The following is a 25293-nucleotide window of genomic DNA, read 5'->3' on the forward strand; positions in this document are numbered from 1 at the left end:
ATACAGTGCTTAATGGATTGTGGCAGAGAGAGTGACTTTCTCAGAATTTTAATACATAGCTATTTATACAACAGTAGCTCATCCAAGGGCAATACAGTGATGGGGTTTTACTAGTACTTTAATCTGATAATTTTGTTCAGATTTTAACAAACTGAAATAATGTTAAATGCCCCCGTTTTTTTAAATTTGTAATGAAAAAATAATGCCACTTGCTTCTCAGGTTTAAACATAATGTGTTTAAGCTTCATGGACTTAGAGAAAGAAATTACTAGATTCACTCTAGAGGCAATTTTTATAATTTCCAGGGAAAGATAGTGGAGAAAACCATTTTGTGATGAAGAGTTGTACATAGAAACACTGTCCAAAGTTTGAGCTAAGAATATTGATGGAAAACATTTATAACTTACTGCGCTGCTTGTACATTAGCTTCTCTTTTCAAGACTGCAGCTAGAGTCAGGGTAATTTATGATATTATATATTCCTTTAATGTTGCTCTAATTTCTCTTCTGCAATACTGTATCTTTTCTGACATTTGTTGATCCAGAAAATTCTGTGCCTTGTACAGTGGCATTAAAATGGAATGTGTCTCTTTGCCTTGTTTCTGACGTATTGGCATTTGTGAAATGATATTCTTTTTATTAAAGTAAGTAACTCCACGATTATTCCATGCAATGTTAAATAAGAATAATCATATATAATTGCTTTATTATTAGCTACAACAATAAAGTTGAGCTCTGGCAGTTGAGCTATGAATGAAGAGGTTTTTAGCTACTCTAGAACGTATGTAGATTTTAATTGTTCTTCATTGGTGTAATTGCAAATTTATTTACTACAGATTGGTGGGATTTTTCCCGTCTCCTTTTCCTAAAAATGTGGAAGTGACACAGATGGAATTACACGCTATACATATGACTGAAATGAAGCCATCTGATTTTTTAAACACCAGATAAACAATTTTTCAGCTATTCATATTTTTGAGTGGTTTTTTTTTTAAATGGAAACTTCCTTTTTCTTAATGAGCCTGTTACTTATGCTGGAGTATCTCTGATACAGGTAGATCTATGTGCAGACCAAGAAGCAATTAAACTTTTTGGGGGGCTCAGATAATATTTTTTTACTTGATTAGCAACGCTTTTTATACAGAAATACAAATATTACTCTAAGAGAAAAAGTGGACTTCTGTCTGTGTTCCATTTCCTGAATCCAGGTTTTTCCTGGGTGTCCCAAGAGCAATCATGTCACCCATTTACAATGTAGAGATTAACAGGGTTAACCGTTTTCTCTGAGAATGGGAAGCGAGGATTCTCATGTAGAAGATGCATTATTCTCTCTCTAGGTGTACAGACTAAACCTTTTTTCTTTAACTTCCGTTATGAGCTTGTGTTTTACAAATTTTTAGACTCTGTTCTGAATGACTTGCATTCTGTCTTGTTTGATTTTACTGTTTAGCACAGGGGAAATGTGATACAGCACTCGAGAGCCTAAAGCACTTTTATTTTAGGTGTTAGTGATATCCCTCAGTGCAACATCTTTATTTATTTGCAAATATAATGTAAGTTCATGATTTCCACTACTGTTTTCAGTTCTCTGAGTTCCATTTGCTGTCTTTGTGTTGCTCTGTAAATTATAGCAGGCTTGTGGCTGTGATATCCTTACTGCCGATTGATTTAAAGATTCTTTAATTGAAAAATATTCAGCAAACACGCTTTCAATTTACTGTTTTGCCCAACTAGGTTTAGATGCCAGAGGCTCATTTGCAGCAGTTGAAGGTTAAAGATTTAAAAGTAAAGCTGCATGTCACCTAGGTATGCTGCAGTTATAGGCAGGGTTTTCACCAAGGACTTGTCATACATCTTACATAGCCTGCAGGCTAAAAATGTGTGTCTGTGCCTTTGTGTCTGCATGTGTAACCACAGGAAAGGAAAAGGCAAAAAAAATCAATGATCTCAAAATTAATTAAAATCAGGAAGACTTCCCCCTGCTGACAGGATATTTAGGATGAAAATAATTAAATAAGCTATTGTGGCAAATGCAGTATCGATTGCTCACCAAGAGAAGCTCCTGGAAGACTTAGATGAAGATTGATAACTGGTTTTTAACAGTTAGAGCCAAAGGCAACCATTCCCATCTTCAATTCTCATGCATTTGTGCAGTCTGACAAATGACTCCCAAACCAGCCCTCTATTGACCACTATAAAAAGCTATTATCTTCTATAAATAAATTGCATACACACATTGCTTCTCCATTCTTCATATTTGTAGAGTTGGAAATGCTTGATTATTTTTCCTTTCTTCATACTTTACACGAGTAGCCACCATCCTTTCAGGGCATAAAGTTTTTATTTGCTTGTTTCAAATCAAAGTTTTTTTTTCTTTTTTTTTTTTTTTGAATAAACAGGGTCAGGATTTGCAAACTTGAATTAGAGATGGCATAAAGATAAGACTAATATTTTCAGAATAGTAACAAAAGAGATTATACCTGAAGATGGCACCAGATTTTCTCAAGTGGTCGCTGGAATTAAGTTATGACATGGCTACAATAACAAGTGAAAAGGCCCATTGGAGGCAGCCTCATAAAGCAAAGCTGTTGGTGCCAAGAACCTGACACTTCTTATTTCATACTCTTCTATTTCCAGCTACTTTGCTTCCAGACTCTCGCTAGTCCATTCCTTTGGACAAAGCCAATTAGCAGATGGAGCACATAAAGTACAGCCCTCAATCCCATCTTGCAGTGAATTTTGTTTTAAGAGAGCCTATGCATTGTGAGACCTCTTCATGATGTGTGCCAGAGCACTGCTCTGTGGTGTGGCACATCAGGAGACTCACTTCAAAAGCTCACTGCTGTTCAAAAGTAAAATCTGTGGCAAGTATTTCGCAGTAAGGAAGCCTTCAAAAATTATTGTGAGAACAAATCTTAATGAGGGAAATGAGTGAGCAAGTGTTGTTTTTGTTTTGGTGACAGACTAAAGCAAAAATAGATATAGAAAAAGCCGCATAGAGAAAGGAAAGTAAATAATATAGATTTAATACTTGTTTAAAATGTCAAAACAAGCCTGGTAAAAGCATTTTGTTTCAATCTAATTAATTTAGCTAAATGCTTATGTAAGTAGACTCTTATACATCAACTTTGTAAAAACACACTTGCAAGAGGAAAGCTCTTCTACATAATGTAGAAAGTTAGCAGTTCTATGGAAAATATAATAAGAAGTTATGAGAATTGAGAAGTGATTAAAAGGTGCTTCCTACCTATGCTTTGGCAGTCTTGTCCTACTGATGGTCTGGTGCCAAATTTTGCTGTTCCTGTGTCAGTTTTTAGTGAACTAGAGCTCTGTGAGATTGAGGTTCTTAAGTTACTACACTGTATGGATGGACTGGTTCTTCTCAGATATTTCAATATAAAGAACTCATGCAGAGCTAATTCTCTGCAGAAATAATTCTCTGACATTGCTTTCTTTCTGACAAATTGGAAATAGTTGTACCTCCTTGAAACTCAAAGGCTTTTTGTGATTTTTGTAACTGGATAATTTTTTATTGCACTTTTAATTAAATATTAGATTAAAAATTGTAAAGAAATCAACTGCTAATAACTTTGAGACTTTAAAATAGCTGCCTTTTGAGCTTTATATTACTCAGGCCTTCCCAATTTCATTAGAGTAGGAGATGAAATAGATAATCACGTTAAAAGGAAGAAACTACTGTCTTGCAGATATCATTTGTGTGCTGCCTGCTGCCTTGACCTATTGATGACCAGTCAGGAAAGGTTTTTCTAAACAGCCATGACATTTACTGCACTCCATGATATCTGGACGTTTTTTATCAACGGCCAAAGTTAACATTTTAAATTAAGAGCATCAGGAAAAACAATTTCCCTTCTATGAATATGCGTCATTCCACTGTCCATGAAAATTTTGATAGGAACTACAAGATGAATAAAATAAGATGATAAAATTTTTAACTTGATTGAGTTTATTTCTGTATAGGAGTCTTTGCACAGCAGCCTGTTTGGATAAGACCATAACATTAGGCATCTAGGTGAAACGTGATCCTTTGTGATTTTAATTTTGTGACACAATATTTTGAGTTTGCTTTCTATCCAGCGAGCATAAAAATATTATATTATTTCCTGCCAATTTTTCCACACCTGATCAATAATCTCTTCCATTTAGTTTTAGAGACAAGACTAATGTATTGCTTTATCTGTCAAAGGCCATTTAGTTAGGAGAATTGTTTGTGAGTATGAATGAGAGAACTAGGATTCCTTATGGTACTGAGGTTAAATACTTCTAGATTTCCTTGATTTTCCTTGTAATACTGAGGTTAAATACTTCTATATTTCCTTGATTTTCTTTCTCTTCTCTTCTCTTTCTTGTTTCTTATAGTCTGCAATTTCAGACATGGACAATGTTCTGAAAAATAAGATAAATGATATGAAAAATATGTTTTTAAATCTTGCTCAAGCATAGTTAAGAGGTACACATACATTTCAGGAAAAAGAAGTTCTCACCAGATTAGTCAGAGATATGCAAAGAAGTTCTTAAAACTTCTGCATAAGCTTGGGCACATTTTTATTTTTAAATGTAGATTTAGATGCAGTGAAGTAATTTGACTGTTACCCTGATGGATGAAATCCTGATGGCAAATTGAAAAAAGCTGGAAGAATATTCAGTTTTTTCAATTCCTATTTTTGGTTTAGTAATTATGAAAATTATATACTATCAGTTGGCTTTACAATATAAATATCCCTTTGAAAGTGAACTGTGCTTAGAGTTCCAAAATTTTCAGGATGGATCACCGTGAATTTGAATTCTGTATATTGCTACAAATTTTATTGAACGTACCAAGTTTCAAATACATATGAAAAAAACCCTGACCACTATGAAGACTGTAGTTGGTTCTTATGTTCACCAAATGAGCATCTCTGTCTAACATGATAGCAATATCAGTTTGAGTTCTATTAATAAGCTTGTATTCCTTCTAGCACTGAATTGCTACAAGTGAATTGTAAGTTTTGAGAAGTTCATATACATAAATTCCACACAACAATTTTTCTTTTCTTTCTTTTCCTAATTTTTCTACTTTCTTTTTTTTTTCTTACTTTATTTGTATACCCTTATTTTTAATATACTTTTAATGTCTGTGTGCTTTGCTATTCAAGCATAACTAAGTACCTAAAATTTCAAATAAGATTTTATTGTCAAGGCACTTCTCTTCATTAGCCATGGAGGATCCCATTAAAACTTACTCAGCTTTGCTTGAACCACAACAATTTGAAGCTGTTCTTAAATTAGGTAAATTTTTGTGAGTTAATATATTAGAATAACAGGCAATGATAGCTGCTTTTGTGAGGGCAATTTTAGAAGATAGCCTAGAAAAGTAGTGTCACAAATCAGAATGCAGCTTTTCAATCACTGAATAAACTGCCTTACTGTAAGCAGATTCTAATAGAAATTAAATGTGTCTAATTTAAATAAGTCAATGTATTTAATTGTGTCTACTCTGTGAAGCTGGAATCAGCAATTTATGAGAATCTGATTATTACAACTAGCATCATAACATGAAAAAAATGTTTTTTCTAAAATAAATATTAATTAAGGGAGAACTTCATTGAAATGAAAAAGTAATTATACAGTGAAAGGCAGTTGGTGGAGGCACACTGGCAAAGAAAAAAAAGAGTAATATTGCAAGATCAATTTGATTTTCTGTAATCCGTCTAGACTATCATCTGCATATAACAGACAAGTTGATCAAAGATTTATGAAAAAGACAATGAGGAATCTAAAAATAGAAATGCTTCTCAAATTAAACAGAACAGAACCAAGAAACTCCAAACCTCTAAACAATCCCAAAGATAAAAAATCTCCACATAAAATATCTACTTATAAAATCTAAAACAAAGATTGACACAGGCCAGTAGTGTGTCTTTTAATACCTTTTTCTTTAGGTATTACTGATTTTAAGGGCATGTTAGTTCAAAAGAAAAAAAAAACATTACTTATTTAGAACAGAGCCATAGGACATAAATTAATAAAAGAGTTATAAAAGACTGGTATAAAGCAGAATTCTATTTTGAAATAAATGAATATTCTTTCATGGGTTGCTTACGTTTTCTACTGTTTAACAATTTGTTTTCTCCTGCAAACCCGAACTTTGCAATACTGTACATATAAACATCTTTTTTGCTGAAGATAATAAAGTCAGTATCATTAGCCCTTTGTAAAAGAAGAGAAATTTAAAGCAGGAAAAGGATATTTATTATGAATACTCACAACTCTTTTATCTGCATTCAAAATCACCAATATAAATTTATGCTTTTGTCATTTTACCTACCAAGTTTGAAGATGTGAAAGGTCTAAAATCCTCAAACAGCGTACTATTTTTACGGGATACAAAAATTGAATATTTAGAGATTCATTCTTTGGAATGTGTGGGGTTTTCTCTCTATTTTTGATCAGATTTGCATTTGATCTCTGTGTTATACTAGCTTTATGCCTCTCATTTCCATTGCCAGGTGTACTTTCTTGTTGCATGTGGGTACAAAGGTATTCACTGTTCATGCTGAGCAAGACCTTTCTGTAATTAGTTATGAATTGCTCAGGCAGAAGGACTTTTCATGGGGTGTGATAAGTCTTGAATGCTGAGCTAATATAATAGTAGCAGACAGGTCTTTATTGTGGATGTGGTTGATGGAGTTGCAGTGATCACAATCATATTGATTTTTTGAATTTGAGAACAGATGAAAGGAAATAGACTACCAAAGACTAAATAGTGACCCATTGTTCCTTGTAATTAGGTTTTTGCTATCTGTCCCTAAGGTATATAAGAGTGTAATGGGGTATTTTTTGAGGAAAAAAAAAAATTGTAGCTGATACCGTAATTTCTGAAGTTCAAAAGGAAGGTTGAGAAAGTGCTTCAGAATATCTTTGATCTGGAAATGTTCCATTCATTTTTAAGTATATGTAGAAATTTATATATATATAAAACTCTAGAACTTAAATAAAAACATCATAACATCTTGTTCCTAATTGTATATTATAGGCACATTCTGCAAAGGTTTATGCAATCAGTTGATTTGCTATTGCAAGCAACACACCGAAGGTAACTTTATTCTTGAATTAGTAGAGTTTATGATATGAGGAGACATCTACAGGATCAAATCACAGAAAACAGAATATCTAAGAAATACATTTCAAAAAAATATAATTAGAAATATATTTTTTTACTTCTGTCTCTTCCCCTCTGCCCCAAATCGCCATTCTATTAGTGTTTATTCCATTATTCCAGATAAATGTAGATTACCATATAGGTTGAATGATTTATGGTGTGGCTGCAGAAGGGCTTCTGTCCCAGCTCAGGTGGTGTGAGTAACTGGTCAGACAGAGAAGTTTCCTTAACATTTCTTATTCCTTTAAATAAAATTTCCTTTCCTAATTAAGATTTAAGCTCTTACTTCATAAGAATGACAAGGTGTCCTTGTCAGAAAAAATAATTCAAAATTTTCCTATTCACTTCAGGTTATATTGTTAATCTTTAACATTTTATTTGCTAAAATTAAATCCTGGTCTTAATCAAAGATCAAGCAGATGGGAAAAATACTTCTGCTGTTGTTATTTCAGGGAAATGTGTTTAAGCTACTTCCTAAGCAGATATTCTGTGTCTATTTCTGACAAAATTTTAAGTTCTCTGAAAGCTTCACCTGCAATGAATTAAAATCAAGCTACAATAAGTGGCTACCCACCTAACTAATTTTCATATACGTCCAGTTTCTTAACACCTAAATATTCTATTAAATGACATTACTATCCAAGTATGTTCTGAGCGATGTTCTACCACTTCAAATTTTTATATCAGGTAATACATGCTTATTCTGTCAATAAAAGAATGTATATTCTTTCCTACATTGACAATGCAATGACAAAAAATGTGGAAACCATATTCCTATCATTTGGAATGCTTTTCCTATTCCTTCCTTCTTTTGCATTTTCTAAAAATTTGTCACTGTTCATGTTCCACTTTGCTATTTCAATTCAAATTGTACATCAAACTAGAAGGCATTGAGGCAAAAGAGGAAATCCTTTCTTTTCATTTGCCTTTTTGTGTAAGAAAAATTTACACTTTAAAACTTAAAATTACCTGACTAGCTCACTTTTCTAGATTAAAAAAGTTCAAGAATTTTAAGTAGTGTAAAGTTTTCTTTGATATTATATGAAATAAGTAATTTGCTTTGTTTGGATGTTAAGTATTTTGGTGATGGAGAAAATGATCTGCATCTATTTTTTCTCTACTTAAAATCACCGCAAACCAACCCCCTGTTAAAATTCACTAGATCACTAAAAGTTAAAGAAATAATTTAATCATCTATGTATTGTTTAAAATACTAGAGGATTTTGAAAAAAAACCCTGATTTTTTTAAAGTTAGATGAACATTGTTTATAGCTTACTGGTGCTCATATCTTGTTCCCTATTGGAATGCAGTTTTGGGGGTGAAAAAACATATCTGTGCTCTTTTCATAATTGTACCCTAGAGTGGAATTAGGAATGTGTCAAGAAGTAAGAAAACACGAGCATTAATAAGCATAAAATGCAATTTAACAGTTCATAAAACAGTAAAATTTAATCCCAGGCTGAAAGATTTATTAAATCTCACTTAGCAAAATGGTTTTGTGGGATGTGTTAGCAAGTGAGAATTAAGTGAAATGATTTCAGGGACAATAGATTTTATTAGCTGAGTTGGGGAGGAACTAGTTTTGCAAGCCATTTCTTCTTAATTTCATTCACTTGTTATAATTGCCTTGAGTGTGGGAGAGTTTTCTGTGAGTAGTAGTAGCATTTTTTTCTGTGAGTTTGGTCTCTGGAATTTGTGTGCATAGTGCTGCAGTTGTCAGGCATCATCTAACTGAAATGTCTTTTGTTGATGGGCTTGTGCAGAAGTTCTTTTCATGGTTGTGAAAGATATTTAAATCTAATACAATTCACACATTCATCAGAAAGTTAGAATGACTCCTATTGGGTTTATAAGAGCTTTTTTGGGGTTTTTTGGTAATATTTTTCATTCAGGCTTCATTTCTGTACTCTTTAACACACCTGGGAAAGACAAAGTAAAATTTCTTTCTCTCTTCAATATTTATCTCTTGTTCTGGACCTTCTTGAAGAATCTCTTTGTAGGGTAGATTTGAAAGTAGAGTTTGGAGGCATCTGATCAAGAATATGTAGTGAATTAAGTAGAGTGATGTTAGCACCATTGGCACCACATTATACAAGAATTCAGGGGAAAAAGTTCTTATGTTATTAGTTACTCTGTTTTGTGGGTTAAAATCATGTTGTCCTAACAAAATTTGAGATCTAGCCCTTGAAACTTTCTGATCAAGCATTAGTAGACTCTACAATAAAGAAACTATAGATTTTTATAAATAATAATAATCTTATTTTTATATGTAACCAGTCATTGTTTCTGTAGTTTATACCCAGTAATTTTTAAATTCAACTTTTCAATTTTTTGTCGAACAGGATAAAGTCTAAGGAAGGTAATAGTGTCAGTAATGAGGAGCTCTCCTGCACTGTAGGTAGTCTTTGCTTCTTGACTTCTAAGTGTCATCAGACTTTTTGAGCATAAAGTTTTTTAAGTTGTTCAAAAGAAAGAAAGAAGAGGAAGCTTCTATAAGAAAATCAGTCTTCAAAGGAAAATAATGATAATAAAAACAAAGCCTTGGACAGAGGGCTACTTCTGTACACTGTGCTTACAATGGAAATTACCTAAAATACAAAAGTAATATGAAGAAAAATGAAAGGCAGGTGGTAGAACAAAAAACTTAGAAGTGTTTTGTTTGTTTATGAAATATGCCATTTATTCAAGGTTTTCTAGCTAATAATTATGTCTTGTTTGTTAAATTGTCACTAAATATAAAAGAGTAAGTAATCATCAAAGGAGAAGTGTTGCTCATAGGTTAAGGTGATTATAGACATTTTTGATGGTTTTGAAATGAGCAAGTATTTCACTGCAAATCCTTACTGTGCAATGATGACTGAGTAATGTTCCTTTTCCCTAAAACAGTTATGCTGGGAAGGGAGGAGGTTTGATTAAGCTGTCCTGCTCATTGTACCTGCAGTATCTACTACTTGCTCAGGCTCTTAGATTAAAGAACAGCTGCTGTTCTTACTCTCCAAATTGTACTACGTCATTTCTGTCCTTCATAAACCTGACTATGAATAGACTGGATGTATTGGGAGTAAAAAAACCCCAAATCCAACAATCTGACTTTGCATCCAGTGCTCTATCCCGGGCATTGATCTTGTGTAAGAAATAAAATACAGTTTTTAAGGGCTACTGGAAAACTCATTCCGTATGTAACATGCCCTGCCTTGTGTACTTATACTACTTTTGCCAAATGGATTGCAACATTGTCATTCTGTTCTAAAGCCTTGGAAGGCCATGTGCCATAAACACAAGCTTAGCAAGAAAAGCTTGTTGCAGTATGAAATGGGTACGTAAACACTTAAACCAGTGACTGCAGTCAATCGGAATTAATTTTGTTTCTGATGATACTATGATCTGAAATCCAGTCAATAACAAACTATTTTTTGTATATGATGAAATAAGCTTCATAATGGATTAGAGAATTTATATACATTGCTTTAATGTGTTCACACCTTTTCAAGGACTACGTCGATAAAATGTGAAAGTGTTCTGTCACTTCTATGCATTTATTGAATACTATTGTCATGGTCACCTAGGAAACAAATGAAGGCATACATTTGTGAGCATTTGCAGTTTCTTTTCATTCTTGATGCAGCTGAGGAAGTCACATGTGAAAGAACATAAGAATCATTTTAATTAATGCACAAAAATTTTCAGAATACATTAGTGACCATCAGACAATAAGCAGAATGCTATGAACAGTTTGACCTTTGAAATATAGCTGGATTTATCTCACAAGGATAAAAGTTTACTGATTAAAGATAGGAAGACAAAGATGATCTTGAAGAGAATAATGAGCTGCATATGAAAATTATAAGCTATTCTACTTTAGAAGTATTATTCAGATAATATGCAGGTAAAGATAGCATAAGAGCTAAAATTTAATGAACTTTATGCATACTTTACTAATCAACAAAATAAGCTTGACTCATGCTGTGCATTAAGTGAACCGTACAATATCTTCCATTAAAATTTTTAATGAGTCAATTCAGTTTGGTACAAAACTGATTAGAGAATAAGAATACTATGTATCAAAGTTAATTTTTTACTTCCGTATTAGTTTGAATAGGACAATTTCTTCTAGAATATTTTAAGAACTGTTCAGACTTTTAAAAAGAATTTTAGCAACATATTTGTCTTTGCAAGAAAATCTAGATACACTTAATTTGTGATGTGTTTGTAACTTTATATTGATGACAGTAGTAACTGGTAGATATGGGTCCAGATTTATCCATCTGATAGGACAGGGCTTGTCAACTGAGTTATGGACTTTACACTATTGCATTTTCTTCCTCATTTGCTTTGTCTTTGATGAACAGATTTTGACAACATATTTTCAGAATCATAGAATGTTATGGATTTGGAATGAACCTTAAAGATCATCTAACCCCAACCCTGCCTGCCATGGACCAGGTTGCTCAGAGTTCCATTCAAGCTAGCTTTGAACACTCACAGGGATGGGAACATCCACAACATCTCTGAGCAACCTGTTCCAGTCCCTCACAACATATATCTGCTGGAGCTTATCATGTGCCTTTGACATCTTTGGGTGGTTTTTGTCATCCTACAGATTTCCACTTCAGTGCCTTATAGAATTTGACAGCCATGTTGTTCTGTATCTGGCATAATGTCCATTTGATTCCTTCTGATGGGTCTTAACAGTTCTGCTTCCAAATTTGCATCGAATTAATCAGTTGGTGGTGGTGTTGAATTTCTGATTGCTTCTTGGTGGGATATTTTTGTTAAAGCCTCATAGCAATTTCTGCTTTCCTTCATTGAAACAAGGACTACAGTTTTAGAAATTAAACTGATTTAAAAACCAGTTTGCATTTCTGAGTCAGATTTATGTGTTGCACTTATTTAAAAAGCTGTTGTCTAGACTTTGACTACTGCCAAGTCTTGCTTCTAGAATATTAAACTTTTCATGACGCTTACTCAGCATGTCATTCCAGCTTTTTGGTGTTTCACTACCTCCTTGTCAAATATCAGCTTGCCTTAAAAGCACTTTAATGCCTTGAAGATAATGAACAATTTGGCAGCAAAAATATTTTCTGACTGATTTGAAACCTCTGCATAAACTGCTTGGAGCCTGAGATCATTGAAACCTCTTATGCTAGCTTTTTTGAAATTAGGATTTATTTCTGTTTGAATTCTGAAATCTCTCCTTGGGAGAGCCATTTAAATGTGAGTGTGTATTTTTCTCTTTAACAGTAGCTTATGGGCTATAATGGTAGAATATTTTTGCATTTTTATGTTTAGTTTTATTGTAAAGAGCCTCGGGATGCCTTTGCATGAAAGGCACTATATAAGCTCATTTTGCATTGCATTGTATTGTATTGTGACAAGTGCAATAATCTCCAGGTTCCCTATCCATTAAAGAACTAATTTCACAGCTCACTAATTACATGAATGAGAAGGGGAAATAGGTCCTTTTTCTCTAAGGTATGCTGAGCAGATGGTGTAGCGCTCATTTCCACCAGCTGAATCTAAGGTCCTCTCGTGCTTTTGGTTCTGAGGCTTACCAGGCCTCTGTTTATCAGGGAGAACAGGAGAAATATCACTTTCTTGTACAGCATGACAGTATTACTAAGAGGCTGTCTCTGTCCTTTGGTAATACAACATTTCTTAGCAAACACTATGTCTAAGTCTATTTATTTAGGATGGGACATGAAAACTATTAAAATTAATGTGCATTTCGATGTAATTCTAATCTACCTCTGATTTATTGAAGATACTGATTAGTTCTGCTATAGGGATTTGAACTGATGCACATTAAAAATTATTAATGATTCATATGAGTGTTGTTGGGATGGAATCTTGTTTTGTAATTTCAAAACAAAAAAAACATTACTTCCTGAACCTGTACACTTTGCTTTACAGTTAAGGTTTTCTCAACTTGTTTCCTTTTTTCTTTTGCATCACTCATGAAAATAACCAACTTGAATCAAACATGCACACAGTGATTTATATAGCTCCCTAACGTACTGCTTTTTAAAGTAACTTGAGTCATCAGATGCTCATGTACTCCCATGATCCTGAAAAGTCGCTATCTGAGCCCTTTTTGCAGCATTAAAACGAGAAAAGCTAAGACTGCTGAAGATCCTGACATAACTCACGTATGACACGGCAACAAGCCTACATTTTGCAGCGCTGCACGAGCAACTGGGCCATTTCTATTTCCTTCAGCAGAAATAAATTAATTAGCAGTGCTAATTTGTAGTTTCCTTCTCTTTCTGTGTGCTGACGGTGCTGGTGGTGCTGTCGTTCCAGACGGACGCGGCGCTGATGTACGACGCCGTGCACGTGGTGTCCGTGGCGGTCCAGCAGTTCCCGCAGATGACCGTCAGCTCGCTGCAGTGCAACCGCCACAAGCCATGGCGCTTCGGGACGCGCTTCATGACCCTCATCAAGGAGGTAAGTCACTCAGAAAGCAGCCTGCTCCCCTGCTTTCTTTCTTTTCTCCCAATTTCCATTTTCTTTTGCTCTCACTCCTTTTTTTCTTTTTTTTTTTTTTTTTTTTGGTTATTTTTTTTACTAGGTGGTTGTCTCTCATCTTGTTATATATATGGAGTTTGATAAGCAAGATAGAATTTTTATTTGAAAGTGGGTTTTCCTGAAGTATTGCTTGTAACTAAAATATTTGGAAAGGTGAAATAACTGCATTCTACATAAAACATATATTTGTAGATAATAGGTTTATGTAGTGCATTTGTGGCATTAAAACCCCTAACACTTGAAACTCTAAACTGTAGACTGATTATGAGAAATCCATCAACTAAACACTGGCATAAGTTTAAAGGGGCCAGGAATTAATTTTACTTCCAGGTTAAAACTGATTTTTTTCTTAATTTTCTATAGTGAATTACTATATGTCTCCTTGATTACCCAAGATGCTGTTTGGGTATTGACAGATAGGGACAGCAAAGCTATAAGATTTAAGGTGCTAAAGACTATTCAGTTCAAGACTGTAGACTACTCAAATCTCCCATACTGTAACTCCTCATACAGTGTTTCTCAATCCCGATATACAAAATATTCTGATGAAGAGAATAATTTGCAGTGGAATGTAGGTTTTTTTTCCAATATTGGTTCCTTCACGGAACCAATAATAATTTTATTTCCCACATTTTCTCTCCTACTTTGTATAGTTTCAGAACTAGGGTAGATTTTAAGTTATAAAAAAAGTTAGGCTATTGCATTTTATTAAAAGTGAGGAATAAGCTTAGGAAGGCTGGCTCACTGACCTCAATTTTTGCTTTCTTGGTGTGGTTTCAGGGGAATCAGCATCTTCCAAAAGTAAGCTTTTATTTGAATGAGATTTCCTGAGAAAAAAGATGAAGTCCAGCATTAATGAAACAGATTGAAGCTTGGGGACCGGGGAGGGGGAAGTATGTAGGGAAGCAGAAGGAGAAATGCATGCATGAATGATGGAGAAATGAAAAAACCCCAGCCTTTTATCTTGTCCAGTATATCTTGTTCAGTAAAAGAACTGAAAAGAACAATAGAATCTATTGCCTGATACGGGAAGTTTAAAAAATTGTCTATTTTTTAGAAGACTAAAATAAAGTTTGATTTCATTAGCAAAAAATAAACACAAAATATTTAAAAACAAAAAATCAGCCACAAGGTAAGTTATTTACATAAAATGAATAATTAATGATCCCATTTTGACAGTTTGCTACTTCTGAGAAAAAAAAATAAAGGGTAAGGTATTTATTTCTAGAAATTGTTTTTTCTTTCTTCACAGGCCCACTGGGAAGGCCTCACAGGCAGGATAACTTTCAACAAAACGAATGGCTTAAGGACAGATTTTGATTTGGATGTCATCAGCCTCAAGGAAGAAGGTCTTGAAAAGGTGTGTAAGACATTTGCCTGCAAGGAAGTGGGAAACAAACAAAACAAAACTAAACCCTCTAAAAACATTTACAGCAGTATTTCTTGTGTAATGTAAAACAGTGTACCTGGTCTCAAGTCAGTATAAGTGGTACTAAAAAGTTAAGAATTGGTATCATCAATGGTTTAGCTGTCTTCTGACATTAATGTTTCTTGTACAGAGGTGGAGTGAGAGCCCAAAGAATTGGGAAATGCTCTTTCCATGTAGCTTAGTATTGTCCATATTTGAACTTAAGAGCTCAGAAAGCATGTACAGATATTTGGCCTGCCTATATGACACCATCATAATCTGAAGTCAGATCATCTTCCCTCCAGCCACCTTACCATGAAGAGGCAATTGCAGGAAGCTACAGTGTCTCACATGGTTGTGACCAGCAGGCAAAGGTTTTGCAACTGGCATCTGTCTTGAAGTTTGCATTTAGATCTGATGTTCAGTCTTCTGTAAGAACTATGTTTTTCTTCATCTTCAGATCAAGTTTTGTCAGCTATTGCCCCAAGGTGGTAATTGTGGGCACAAATAAAAACAGAAATTAAGGGAAGGGACCATACTGCAGATTTGCCTTTTCTTCTGTAAATCACTGAATGGAGATGCTAGCATAAAAAGCATACTTTACCAAAATTTCAGCTCACAAGACTAGCTTTGTAATATTAATTTTCTCTTACTGGGAAGATTTGTAAAAGCTCAGAAACCATGAGCTTGTCTTGAAACACTTACATAGGTAATAACATTCTTGTTGTCCAGAGGAAAACCTGTGATTCAAGAACTAAATTATATTTGAAAGTGCTCAATAATACATTGACAGTAGATTTCTGCCATTAAGTGTCCCATGAAGTAAACTCAGGCAACTTAGCCAGGGAAAAGAATGACTAGACTTGAAAAGTAAATCAGTATTGTGTACGAGTAGAATAAGTACAGTGCAACCTGTCTTTTTTACTGGAAACAGAAATGGAAGAATTAATGTCATGGTAATAGCTAAATAAGTCAGCAGTGGCTGAAGAGTTTGTATGTAAGTGACAAGTGTTGAAAATGTGGAAAGGAAGTCTTTGTAATTTAGGATGGCTTTAAGAACATTAGGTGACATTTGGGAATCGCAAAGCAACATGAGATTTCTGGAAAATAAAATCTCAGTTGACAATACACTAGGAGATATATACATCAGTGAAAATATAGAGATAAAGCAAAAAAAGTCTACAGAGAAATATGCAAGACAATAAAATTCAACAGGAAATATAGTAGTACTCTAAAATACATAATAGAAAAAAGGAACTTGGTAAAGAGTTATATTGAAAGTTAAGTAAGAGACAAAAACAGAAATACTTTTTGAAACATCATGATATTTTAAAAAGCCCAGTATGTGCTTGAGCTGTATAGAAATATTTTCATAGAAAAGATACTTTTACTGCCTTCATTTCTTATTTTGATCATGTGATAAGTGGAAGTGATAATATCACTTTTCCCCCAAAAACTGTTGGCAATCTTTGGAACAAGCAGAAACAATCTGTTACTGTGTATGAGCAAAACCAGAGCAATTTCTCTGGGGTGCAAGGAGATGAGAGGAGGAAAAGGAAAATTCAAGTGTATGCACATTCGATTGAATTGCTTACTAAACATATGAAACATATGGTATATTTTACTGAGAAAGATAAATCAATGCCCACAGAGAAATGTTGCTCTTTGAACAACAAAACTTCGTTATTCTGAAAGAATGCAAACCTTATTCTTCTTGAATCCAGAGTGAATGATTAAATTTTGGAGCAGGACACTTCCTAGTTGAAGGAGTACATTTTAACCAGTTCTTTTATTTGAAAGAGCTGTCTCAAAGTTTTGAGGATTTTTTCCTCCAAGACTTAGTTCTGTTAAAGTGGTGACGGGTCACCCTTTTCTCAGTCCCCTACCTCCATCCACATGTGCACTCCATCTTTCTGTCTCCTTCTTTCTGCTCCTCCTTTTTCCCCTTTGCCTCTGCCTCTCCCCCCTCTCCCAGACCTTCCTTACCTGTTTCCCTTTCCATCTAATCCTTCTCCCTTGTACCTATTAATCGCTTTCCATGCCCTTTCTATTCTCTTTTTCCTTCAGGAGCCTTTTTGCATCTCTGTCCTTATCTGATATGTTTTCAATGTTCTTCCCAAACCATCTTGTCAGACATCTCTGTCTATGTGCTAAGAGTTACTGAACAGGTTTTTTTTTTCCTTTTCTTCTGTACATCCTCCCACTTGTGGGATGAGAAAAGGTGGGGAGATGCATATTATGGTGCACAGAATTCTTATGCCATGTTTCCATACGGTAAACTGTTGTTATTTCTTCTAACCTCTTTCCAAATATTTCTCTTGTCAAGGACAATAGTTTAGCTCAACAATTTCAGCTGTAATCCCTGAAGAGAAAAATATTGATGGATGGGGAAAAAAATTATTGTGAAAAATTACTAGAAGACTTTTTTTTAAACTTAGATTTTGCACAAAAATGTCCTAGATAAATTACCTGTTAGTATAACCAGTATAACTGGGAAATTACCTGAATCATGTGTTATAAATTCAATGACTGCTGAAGTCGGTGACAACAGAACAATTCCTCACTGATTTAAAAAAATGCTATGTGTGATCTCAACTTTTACAGAAATTACTTGTTCCTGAAACTCTTGAATGAGAGGTGATAATCAGGCATCAGTCAATAAGAAGAATGTGTTTCCAAATAAAATTTCATGTCTGCCAAAAATGATAGCTCCTTGTAAGATGAACATGACCAAATTAAGAGATGATTGGAGTGCTGTTAATATAATATACCACAAAATTTTATTACAGTCACTTTGGACAGACTGAAACTATTCATGATTAAGCACAGTGAAAATCCCAAACTGTGACACTCCAGCATAATAAATTATTATTTAAATTGCAGTCAATCAGTCTACACTGAGGCTGCATTGTGAGGAAAATTATTTTATACTTCAAGGAGATAACAAATACCTGAATTTAATATCACTTTTGATATGAAAATTTGTCACTTAAGAACAATCACATATCCTGAATAAGAGCTGTTACAACTGGCTTGAAGCCTTGCTCAGAAACCTTCACAGAGTGGCAAAGGAAGAGAAAAAGAGAGGGAAAAAAACCCAAAGACATGGTAAATCTGTGGGATCCAGAAGTATTAAAGTATTGTTATTTATGTTATATTTGGCAAAGGAGGCATGTATATTAATATTACTGAAAAAAAAATAAATTAAGCAATTTGCAAATGGGAGATACAGAAATATGAAGAAACATTATTATCCCTAATGGAGTATAATTATTTCCTTGATGTAATCACCACTGCTACTAATTACTCCACAAAAGTAAATAAAGAAGGTATAGATAAATTTGAAAAATCTTTGAGAGTTGAGCATGGTTCTGGCTGCTTAGTCAGTGGGTATCACTGCAGAAAGGCAATGATCCTTCCTAATACAATGCTTGTGGCACTTCACTGTGAGTCATATTCACAGTTTTGATTGACTCAGAGGAAAAACAATGCTAATTTTCTCAGGAGAACTTTGAAGAAAAATCAAAAAGAATAATACTTGAAAGTATACTTATCTATTCATGAAGATGAATTGCTTTTGAAACATGCTAAGTAAGAAAGCTACTGACTTTTTGGGACTAGCATCTCATGAGACTGAATCTCTGTAAAGTGCTCCAGAGCACATGTAAACTCAGCACAATTTAAGTTTTGCGAATGTGCAGTGCTTTGTTTTTGAGGAGGATGGTGAAATTTTTGATGGTTTTGGCTAGGAGCTGCGTAGGTGATGTTGGATGTCAGGTATGATGTGTGCTGCAAGAGCTGAGCATGTCAGTGCTGGTAGACATGGAGCAGGACCTTCTGTGCTAACCTTAATTTCCTTCATATAAGCTTGTATGGGGCTGTGATTTGGATTTGAGCTGAAAACAGCGTTGATAACACAGGAATGTTTGAGCAATTGCTGAGCAGCTCTTACACAGAGTCAAGGCCTCTGTAGCCTGCAGAGCTACACAGTGATGCTGGTGGGCATGTCCAGCTGGGTGGGAATATCTGTTCTTGAGGGACTGCAGTAACCTGATAGTTACCTGGAAGTCAAATATGTGGAAGTTTGGATGCAAGTTTTTAACACTTGACATGAATTTGGGAAATTGTATTCCATGTTCTTGAGGACCACTGCAATTACCACGTTACAGAATACTCTATGATATTTAATGATGAATGTAGCTCTTGGAATTGTTTCAACTTAAATAAGCTGATTCTTGCCTAAGCTAATTCTTTCTATCATTTTTCTTTGTCTCACTGTGGAGCACGTGTTAATGGGTACACCTGGTGTGGATCCTGTATTTTGGATAATAGGTGTTAAAATATTCAGATTGGCATGGTCTGTTCAGAATAGTTTAGCCATTTAGGGAGATTGGAAAGAACAATAGGAAATTAAGGGCTTGACAATATAGCCAATATTTATTATAGATTTACTGTGTGAATGTTCTCTCTAAAGTGTATATATGAATACTTGTTTCGCTTTTTAGGAAAATTTGTAAGTTTTTCTGAAACAAAAGTGGTGCAATAAGCTTGTTTGAATTTCAGTTACAGACTGCCTTGATGCACTTTTTTCTTCAATTTTGGCTTTTAAACTTTTCTAGTAAAAACAGATTGGCAATTCTATTTGGTTTAAAAAAACTACTTAAAAATTAAAACAATGTGCTGCTGAAACAAATAGAAAATTATTAACTTGCTGCATTGTTTTTGCAAAACTTTTCTGTAAGAAGCAACTTTGAAAATACATTTCTGTGATTTGGGAACTAAACGCATCAGTAACATATAAGAACCTGTGGTACAAATTGTTGGGTTTGAGCTCATCAACAGAGATAATCCAAAGAAAGTCTAATTTTAAACCTCTGACTTTTGGTCCATTTCTTAGATTTTTGGTTTACAAAAAGCAGCAGCAAAAGTACCATGAATCTAATTTAGAAAAATAATAAATCAATTTATAAAGACAAATTTCTTTTTAAAGTAATGTTGTTGGTAATTCTTATAGGTCTGCAATAGATTAAGTCTGTAGTTAGATAAAATCCAAATTCTAACAGTTGATATTCTTTTGCTTGTGCTTCTGACTATGTCAAAAAAGCAGGAGAGGACGTATTTTAGTTAGCAATGTCTTATATTTTGCCAATATAAATTTGAATTATAAACATGAATTTGAACAAAGCAAATGACTTGATGAATTTAGGATTTGAAACTGATCATATAAAATGTTGGTGTTTCCTCAGAAATTTTTGTGCTACTTGTGTACCTGAAGTTATATCTCATAGAGGAGATTAATTCAGCTTCAGTTATGTAGCATCAGGCTCAAGTTCTCATCTTGTTATTCTACTCTAGTTTCATCTTCAAAATAAAGCAAACACTGTGATTGTCATAATTAGCAGAACACTGCAATTAAATGTTAGCAACCCTTTTAAAATTTCCTGATTGCGGCCAAGCTGCGAGTCTGAACATTTTGTGTTTTCTGAAAGCCTTTCAATTCACTAAATCAAATTGTATTAAAACAGTAAATGAAGGAGAGATTTTTTGGTAGCAAGGTTTGATTTTAATACTTTGAAATGATGTGTTAGATGTTTTTTCCAATTGTATTTCTGAGATACACATATTCTTCCTTCCCTCCTTGATTCTTTGATCAGCTTACGAGGTACTGAATGGCCAAGTTCCAAAGAGTGACTTCTTGAAACTGAGTGTTAAGCAAGGAAGACAGAGAAAATATTGATTCCTGTGGGACAGAAAATCTTAGAAAAAGAGATCAAATTTGTCTTTTTTTTATTATAGCATCCACTAATTCATGCTCTGCTGTAGTCTCAGTTTTAAAAATGGAACTCTTTTTATCCATTTCACCTTGCATCCTAAACTTACTTTACAGCCTTGTGGCAACAAATCACTTAAAAGTATACAAACGGTCTTTCCGGACTCAGCTGAAAAGATAATTTAAAAAATTGCGTGTGTTTATGCATACATACATATATTCGCAATGAATCCTTATAGAAATTCTTAATTTTTGTCTAGGTTTAGTTTTAAAATATCTATCTTGTGTTATAGATATTACTTAGTATTTGAAATTGTGTTTAAAATTGTGTCTAAAACCAAAATAGGACATATTTGTGGGGATTTTCCTAGACAATAGAGTAAAAACATTCTGATTTCTAAAATGGGTAGAATATTTATAATATATTTATAATATATTTATATTTACAATTATATTTACCATTATAATTGTATAAGAATGAAAATGTAGATAAGTTACAGATAAGCCTCATTACTTACTACTTAGTACAAATGCCTGTCCTTGACCTGAACCTTAAAGCACAACGTTGTATGTTCGTACGTAGATAAAAATCCTATAGATTTTATTTTGAAGTATAAAATGTCAAAATACTTATGTGTTGAAGATTTATCTGTAAATAAATTGAGTTATTCCCTCTTCCTGTCTTCTCCATTACTTTTTCCCAAAAACATATTTTGTCCTGCTGTTCTCTCTGATCACAGAAAAGGGTAAATCCTTTTGACGAGACAATGCTCTCTTCTCTGCAAATTAATTTCTGCCTGTTATCTTCAGATGTGGTTTATCTTGAGAAATGGAAAATTAAGTATTAAGAGCAGCTTTAGACATTCTTTATATCATTTTTACACCTAATGTCACACTTCACAAAACATAATTTAAGGTATTGCTAAACATATTTTAAATAAGCAGACTTTAAATGTAATGACAGAGAAAAATGAAACAAAATTTAATAATAATTCTTATCAATCAATTTTTTCCACCTGTAACAATCTGTTTTTCCTTAAAGTGTTCTTTTCTAGATGCTGAATTGTAACTAATGGGTGATTTACACAGTCATTTACTGTTTTATAGGTTGGAACTTGGGATCCTTTGAGCGGCCTTAACATGACAGAGAATCAGAAGGGAAAACCAGCAAACATCACAGATTCCCTGTCCAATCGCTCTTTAATTGTCACTACCATCTTGGTAAGCAATTGTATTTGCTTCCCTGAAATACAGTTATGCAGAAAAACTGATAGAATGTGACACACTAATTGCAATATTAGTGAACAGTCTGCAGTGTACGTTACCATTACTTAGAATTTACTTGGAATTACTTGGAGTTTATGGTGTCATGAGTGATCACCAATTGATAACTAGTCATGGATGTTTACTCTTTCCTTCGTTGTGAGCAGGTTATCCTATTTTAGAGTTATGTTAATTGATTAGTAATTTAACTTTTCTTATTATTGGCTGAAATGTTTTCTTCTTTACAAAGCTGCCTTTTTCAGAGCCATATGAGATCACAAAAGATAATTGGTTATAAAATGTGTTTTGTCTGTTAGCCTGATGATTTTAGCCAGCAAAAATTTATTGCTTTTGTTTGCTCTTCTAACACCTCAAAGGAAAGTACAAAGTATTTAACATTTATTTAGAATTGCTATTGCTCAATTATTGAGATGAATTTTTTAGTTATACGGATATATAATTTATCCTTTGAACTAGACCAGAAGAAACAATTTAAATAACTTCTGTATTATTTTCACTGTTGACAAATTCATAGCAGTGAATGAGGTATTTTTTACTTATAAGCAAACACATTTATTTATGTAAAAATAAGTGTTCATTTATTTCCTCACAGTAATTTTGAAATAGTAATTTTATTTTCAATGCAAATTTAAAATTTTCAAGAAGTTTGTCTGGTGTGTTTGTCTGTTGCCGCCATTATCATGAATTTGCAGATATTAAAAAAGAATCTGCTTCCTGGTGGTTGTATAGTTTATTAAGAAGCTTTTACCTACCAAAATATTATGATATTTCAAACTGGAATGAATTTTTACAGATGTATAGACACAAATGCCAGTGTGCTTTAAACAGTTTATGTTACATAAGTCATATAATTTCATCCAGTGGGTAACTTTTTCACTGCTTATAAGGTCTGTTTACAAGTGATAGAAAATCTTCTGATATCCTTCACTTCATTTATTTTACTAATTGAAAAATGAATAGCAGATATATAAAATGGAACATGACTGCCTCACTTTCAGATGTAATTTCTTGCTATGCTAAGACAAGCACAGATTTACCGCAACTTCCTCTTGTACCATAAATTATAGTGATGGTCAGCTATAGTTATAACTTAGTTTATAAATTTATGATTCCTTGTTTCTTTTTTTAATATAAAATGTAAATGAATGTCATATATTCTCTAGAGTATTATTCTGTCAATTTTCTTCCCACTGACTTTCACATGTTTCCAACATGTAAAAACTACTGCATTATCAAGTAAATTTTATGAATAATTCCAATTCCATGCTCTCTATACTGCTATTGCTTTGTACCAGATATCCTGCCTAGGATTTTTCTTGGCACTATTCACTGACCTGTAACTTCAATTCATGTGAACCTACTGGCTGCTAGAATTCCTGCTTTACAGAATAAAGTCCTGTCTCTGCCAGTGACCTGCTCCCTTTGTTACTCAGTAATGAACCAGCCTTGGTTTCTTCACTCTCCAGTAGCCATCATTGTGTGCTTGATCCCAGATAACATATTACAGATAACTGTGATAACAATTCTGCAAAAGGATCAATCCCCACAAGATTACATAAGAAACACTCAATAATTTAGAGTGTTTCAAGTTTGTTTGTGTTTTAACATCTGCCTGTTGATGAGGTTTGAGTTAATGTACTCCAAGTATCATATTGCTCTTATATAGTGATACTGGCATGATTTTGGTTGAAATAATTGGCTCAAGAAATAGTAAACAGCAGAAATGTAAAGAGCACTGCTGCCAGTGAGCACTGATTTCAGTCTGGTAAAGCTCACAAAAGAAGACTCCTGAGATTCAAGAGAAAAGCTGCTTTCTGTAATCAAGGATATCCTTTCTCTTAAGAGTTAACTTTTGGTTAGTGGTCTTTTAAAAGTATCCATCTTCTTTGCAAGTATCTAAATAATGCATGAAAAAAGAAGGACTTTAAAGTGATGTCACAAGTTGCTCACTTGTAGCTGCCTTTTTTGCTTCAGTTATTGTATAGTAAAAGTTTTGGTAATTGCAGTTACTCTTTTCAGCTATGAAGAAAGGTACTCAGAAGAAGTGGTACAAATTGGAAGAGCTGTACTTGGAATAGTAAAAAGAACCCAAGCCATTTTTGGTGCAGAAATGCATGTACTAGCTTCATTTGCTAGTTTTATCTTTTTTATGCTTAAAGAATATGTTTCTGTTGAACAGAAAGCATATTAATGAATATTCATTTTTGTAGCAATGCAAGGGAACAATAGAAAATGCTAAAGCTCCTAGAAATATACCTACATCATCAGCTTTTCTCTCCTTTTTTGAGTCTGCAAAATCTCGCTTAAATGAAAAAAGAAAAGGCAATTCTATGATTTAAGCTATTCATATGGTTTTCCTATGATGTTTCCTTCACTCTGAGAATTCCCTACAATAGTCTATAGTAGACTGCCAGCTGGGAAGCCTTAATCATTTTTCTCTGTAGTTTGCCTTAATGCTCACTTTTTATTTAAATATCCCAGTCTTTCTTTTATTTTTAATTCTGAAATTTGGAGCAATATCTTTTCCCTCCTATATTTTGCAGCCATTTAGATCTTTACAGCTGTAAGTATACCCTGCATTTCTACTGGTGACTGAGTGTCTAGAATAAGAAAAAGACATTGATGGGAAAAGTAATAAAATATAAACTGTAATTCATAAATTCATCTATAAGCAAGGACAGAACTATGTGCTCCTTTTTGTCTTGAGTTCTTCATTTCACAGGTAGCAAGCTGAAAGATTATTCCTTGGTTTCTCAGCAATTCAAAGCTCTGTTCTGGACAGGGATTCTCAGGACTCCAACCTTTCTCAGAAATCAACCTCCATGTAGTTTTTGTGAAGAAACCTGTCTGATTTCCAGGTTCTGAACCCATAGCAGCCCCAAGCACCAACTGAACATGTCCACTGGAGAGATAGTCAGGTCTTTTTAGGGAAGGGGAGGAAACTTTTGAAAGATAATAAGTGTGCTGGTTTTTTCATCTTATATAATCATTGCTTTGGATATATCAGTCCTTTTTATACCATTACTTTGCTTTATTTTAAAACCATCTGCATTGAAACTTCAGAATTTTTTTCTCATTTAAAAAGTCTAGTTTTTGAATATTCCGCATTTAGAAAAACAAGCCAAACAAAAAACCTACAGAAAA

General features: G+C 33.7%; 1 protein-coding gene across 4 annotated transcripts in view; it reads left to right on the plus strand.

Moving 5' to 3' along the window:
- GRIK2 (glutamate ionotropic receptor kainate type subunit 2) overlaps positions 1–25293 on the plus strand; it is a 352900-nt gene that overhangs the window by 177168 nt on the left and 150439 nt on the right. For all 4 annotated transcript variants that reach the window (XM_054280406.1, XM_054280404.1, XM_054280407.1 and 1 more), the window contains 3 exons: positions 13463–13606; positions 14940–15047; positions 21973–22086. In XM_054280406.1, coding sequence (XP_054136381.1) covers positions 13463–13606; positions 14940–15047; positions 21973–22086 — 366 coding nt within the window. The remainder of the gene's footprint in view (positions 1–13462; positions 13607–14939; positions 15048–21972; positions 22087–25293) is intronic.

The sequence above is a fragment of the Melozone crissalis genome, unplaced genomic scaffold (genome assembly GCF_028551555.1).
Source record: "Melozone crissalis strain CALT ecotype California unplaced genomic scaffold, PUWL_Pcris_2 ptg000027l_1, whole genome shotgun sequence".
Lineage (NCBI taxonomy): Eukaryota > Metazoa > Chordata > Aves > Passeriformes > Passerellidae > Melozone > Melozone crissalis.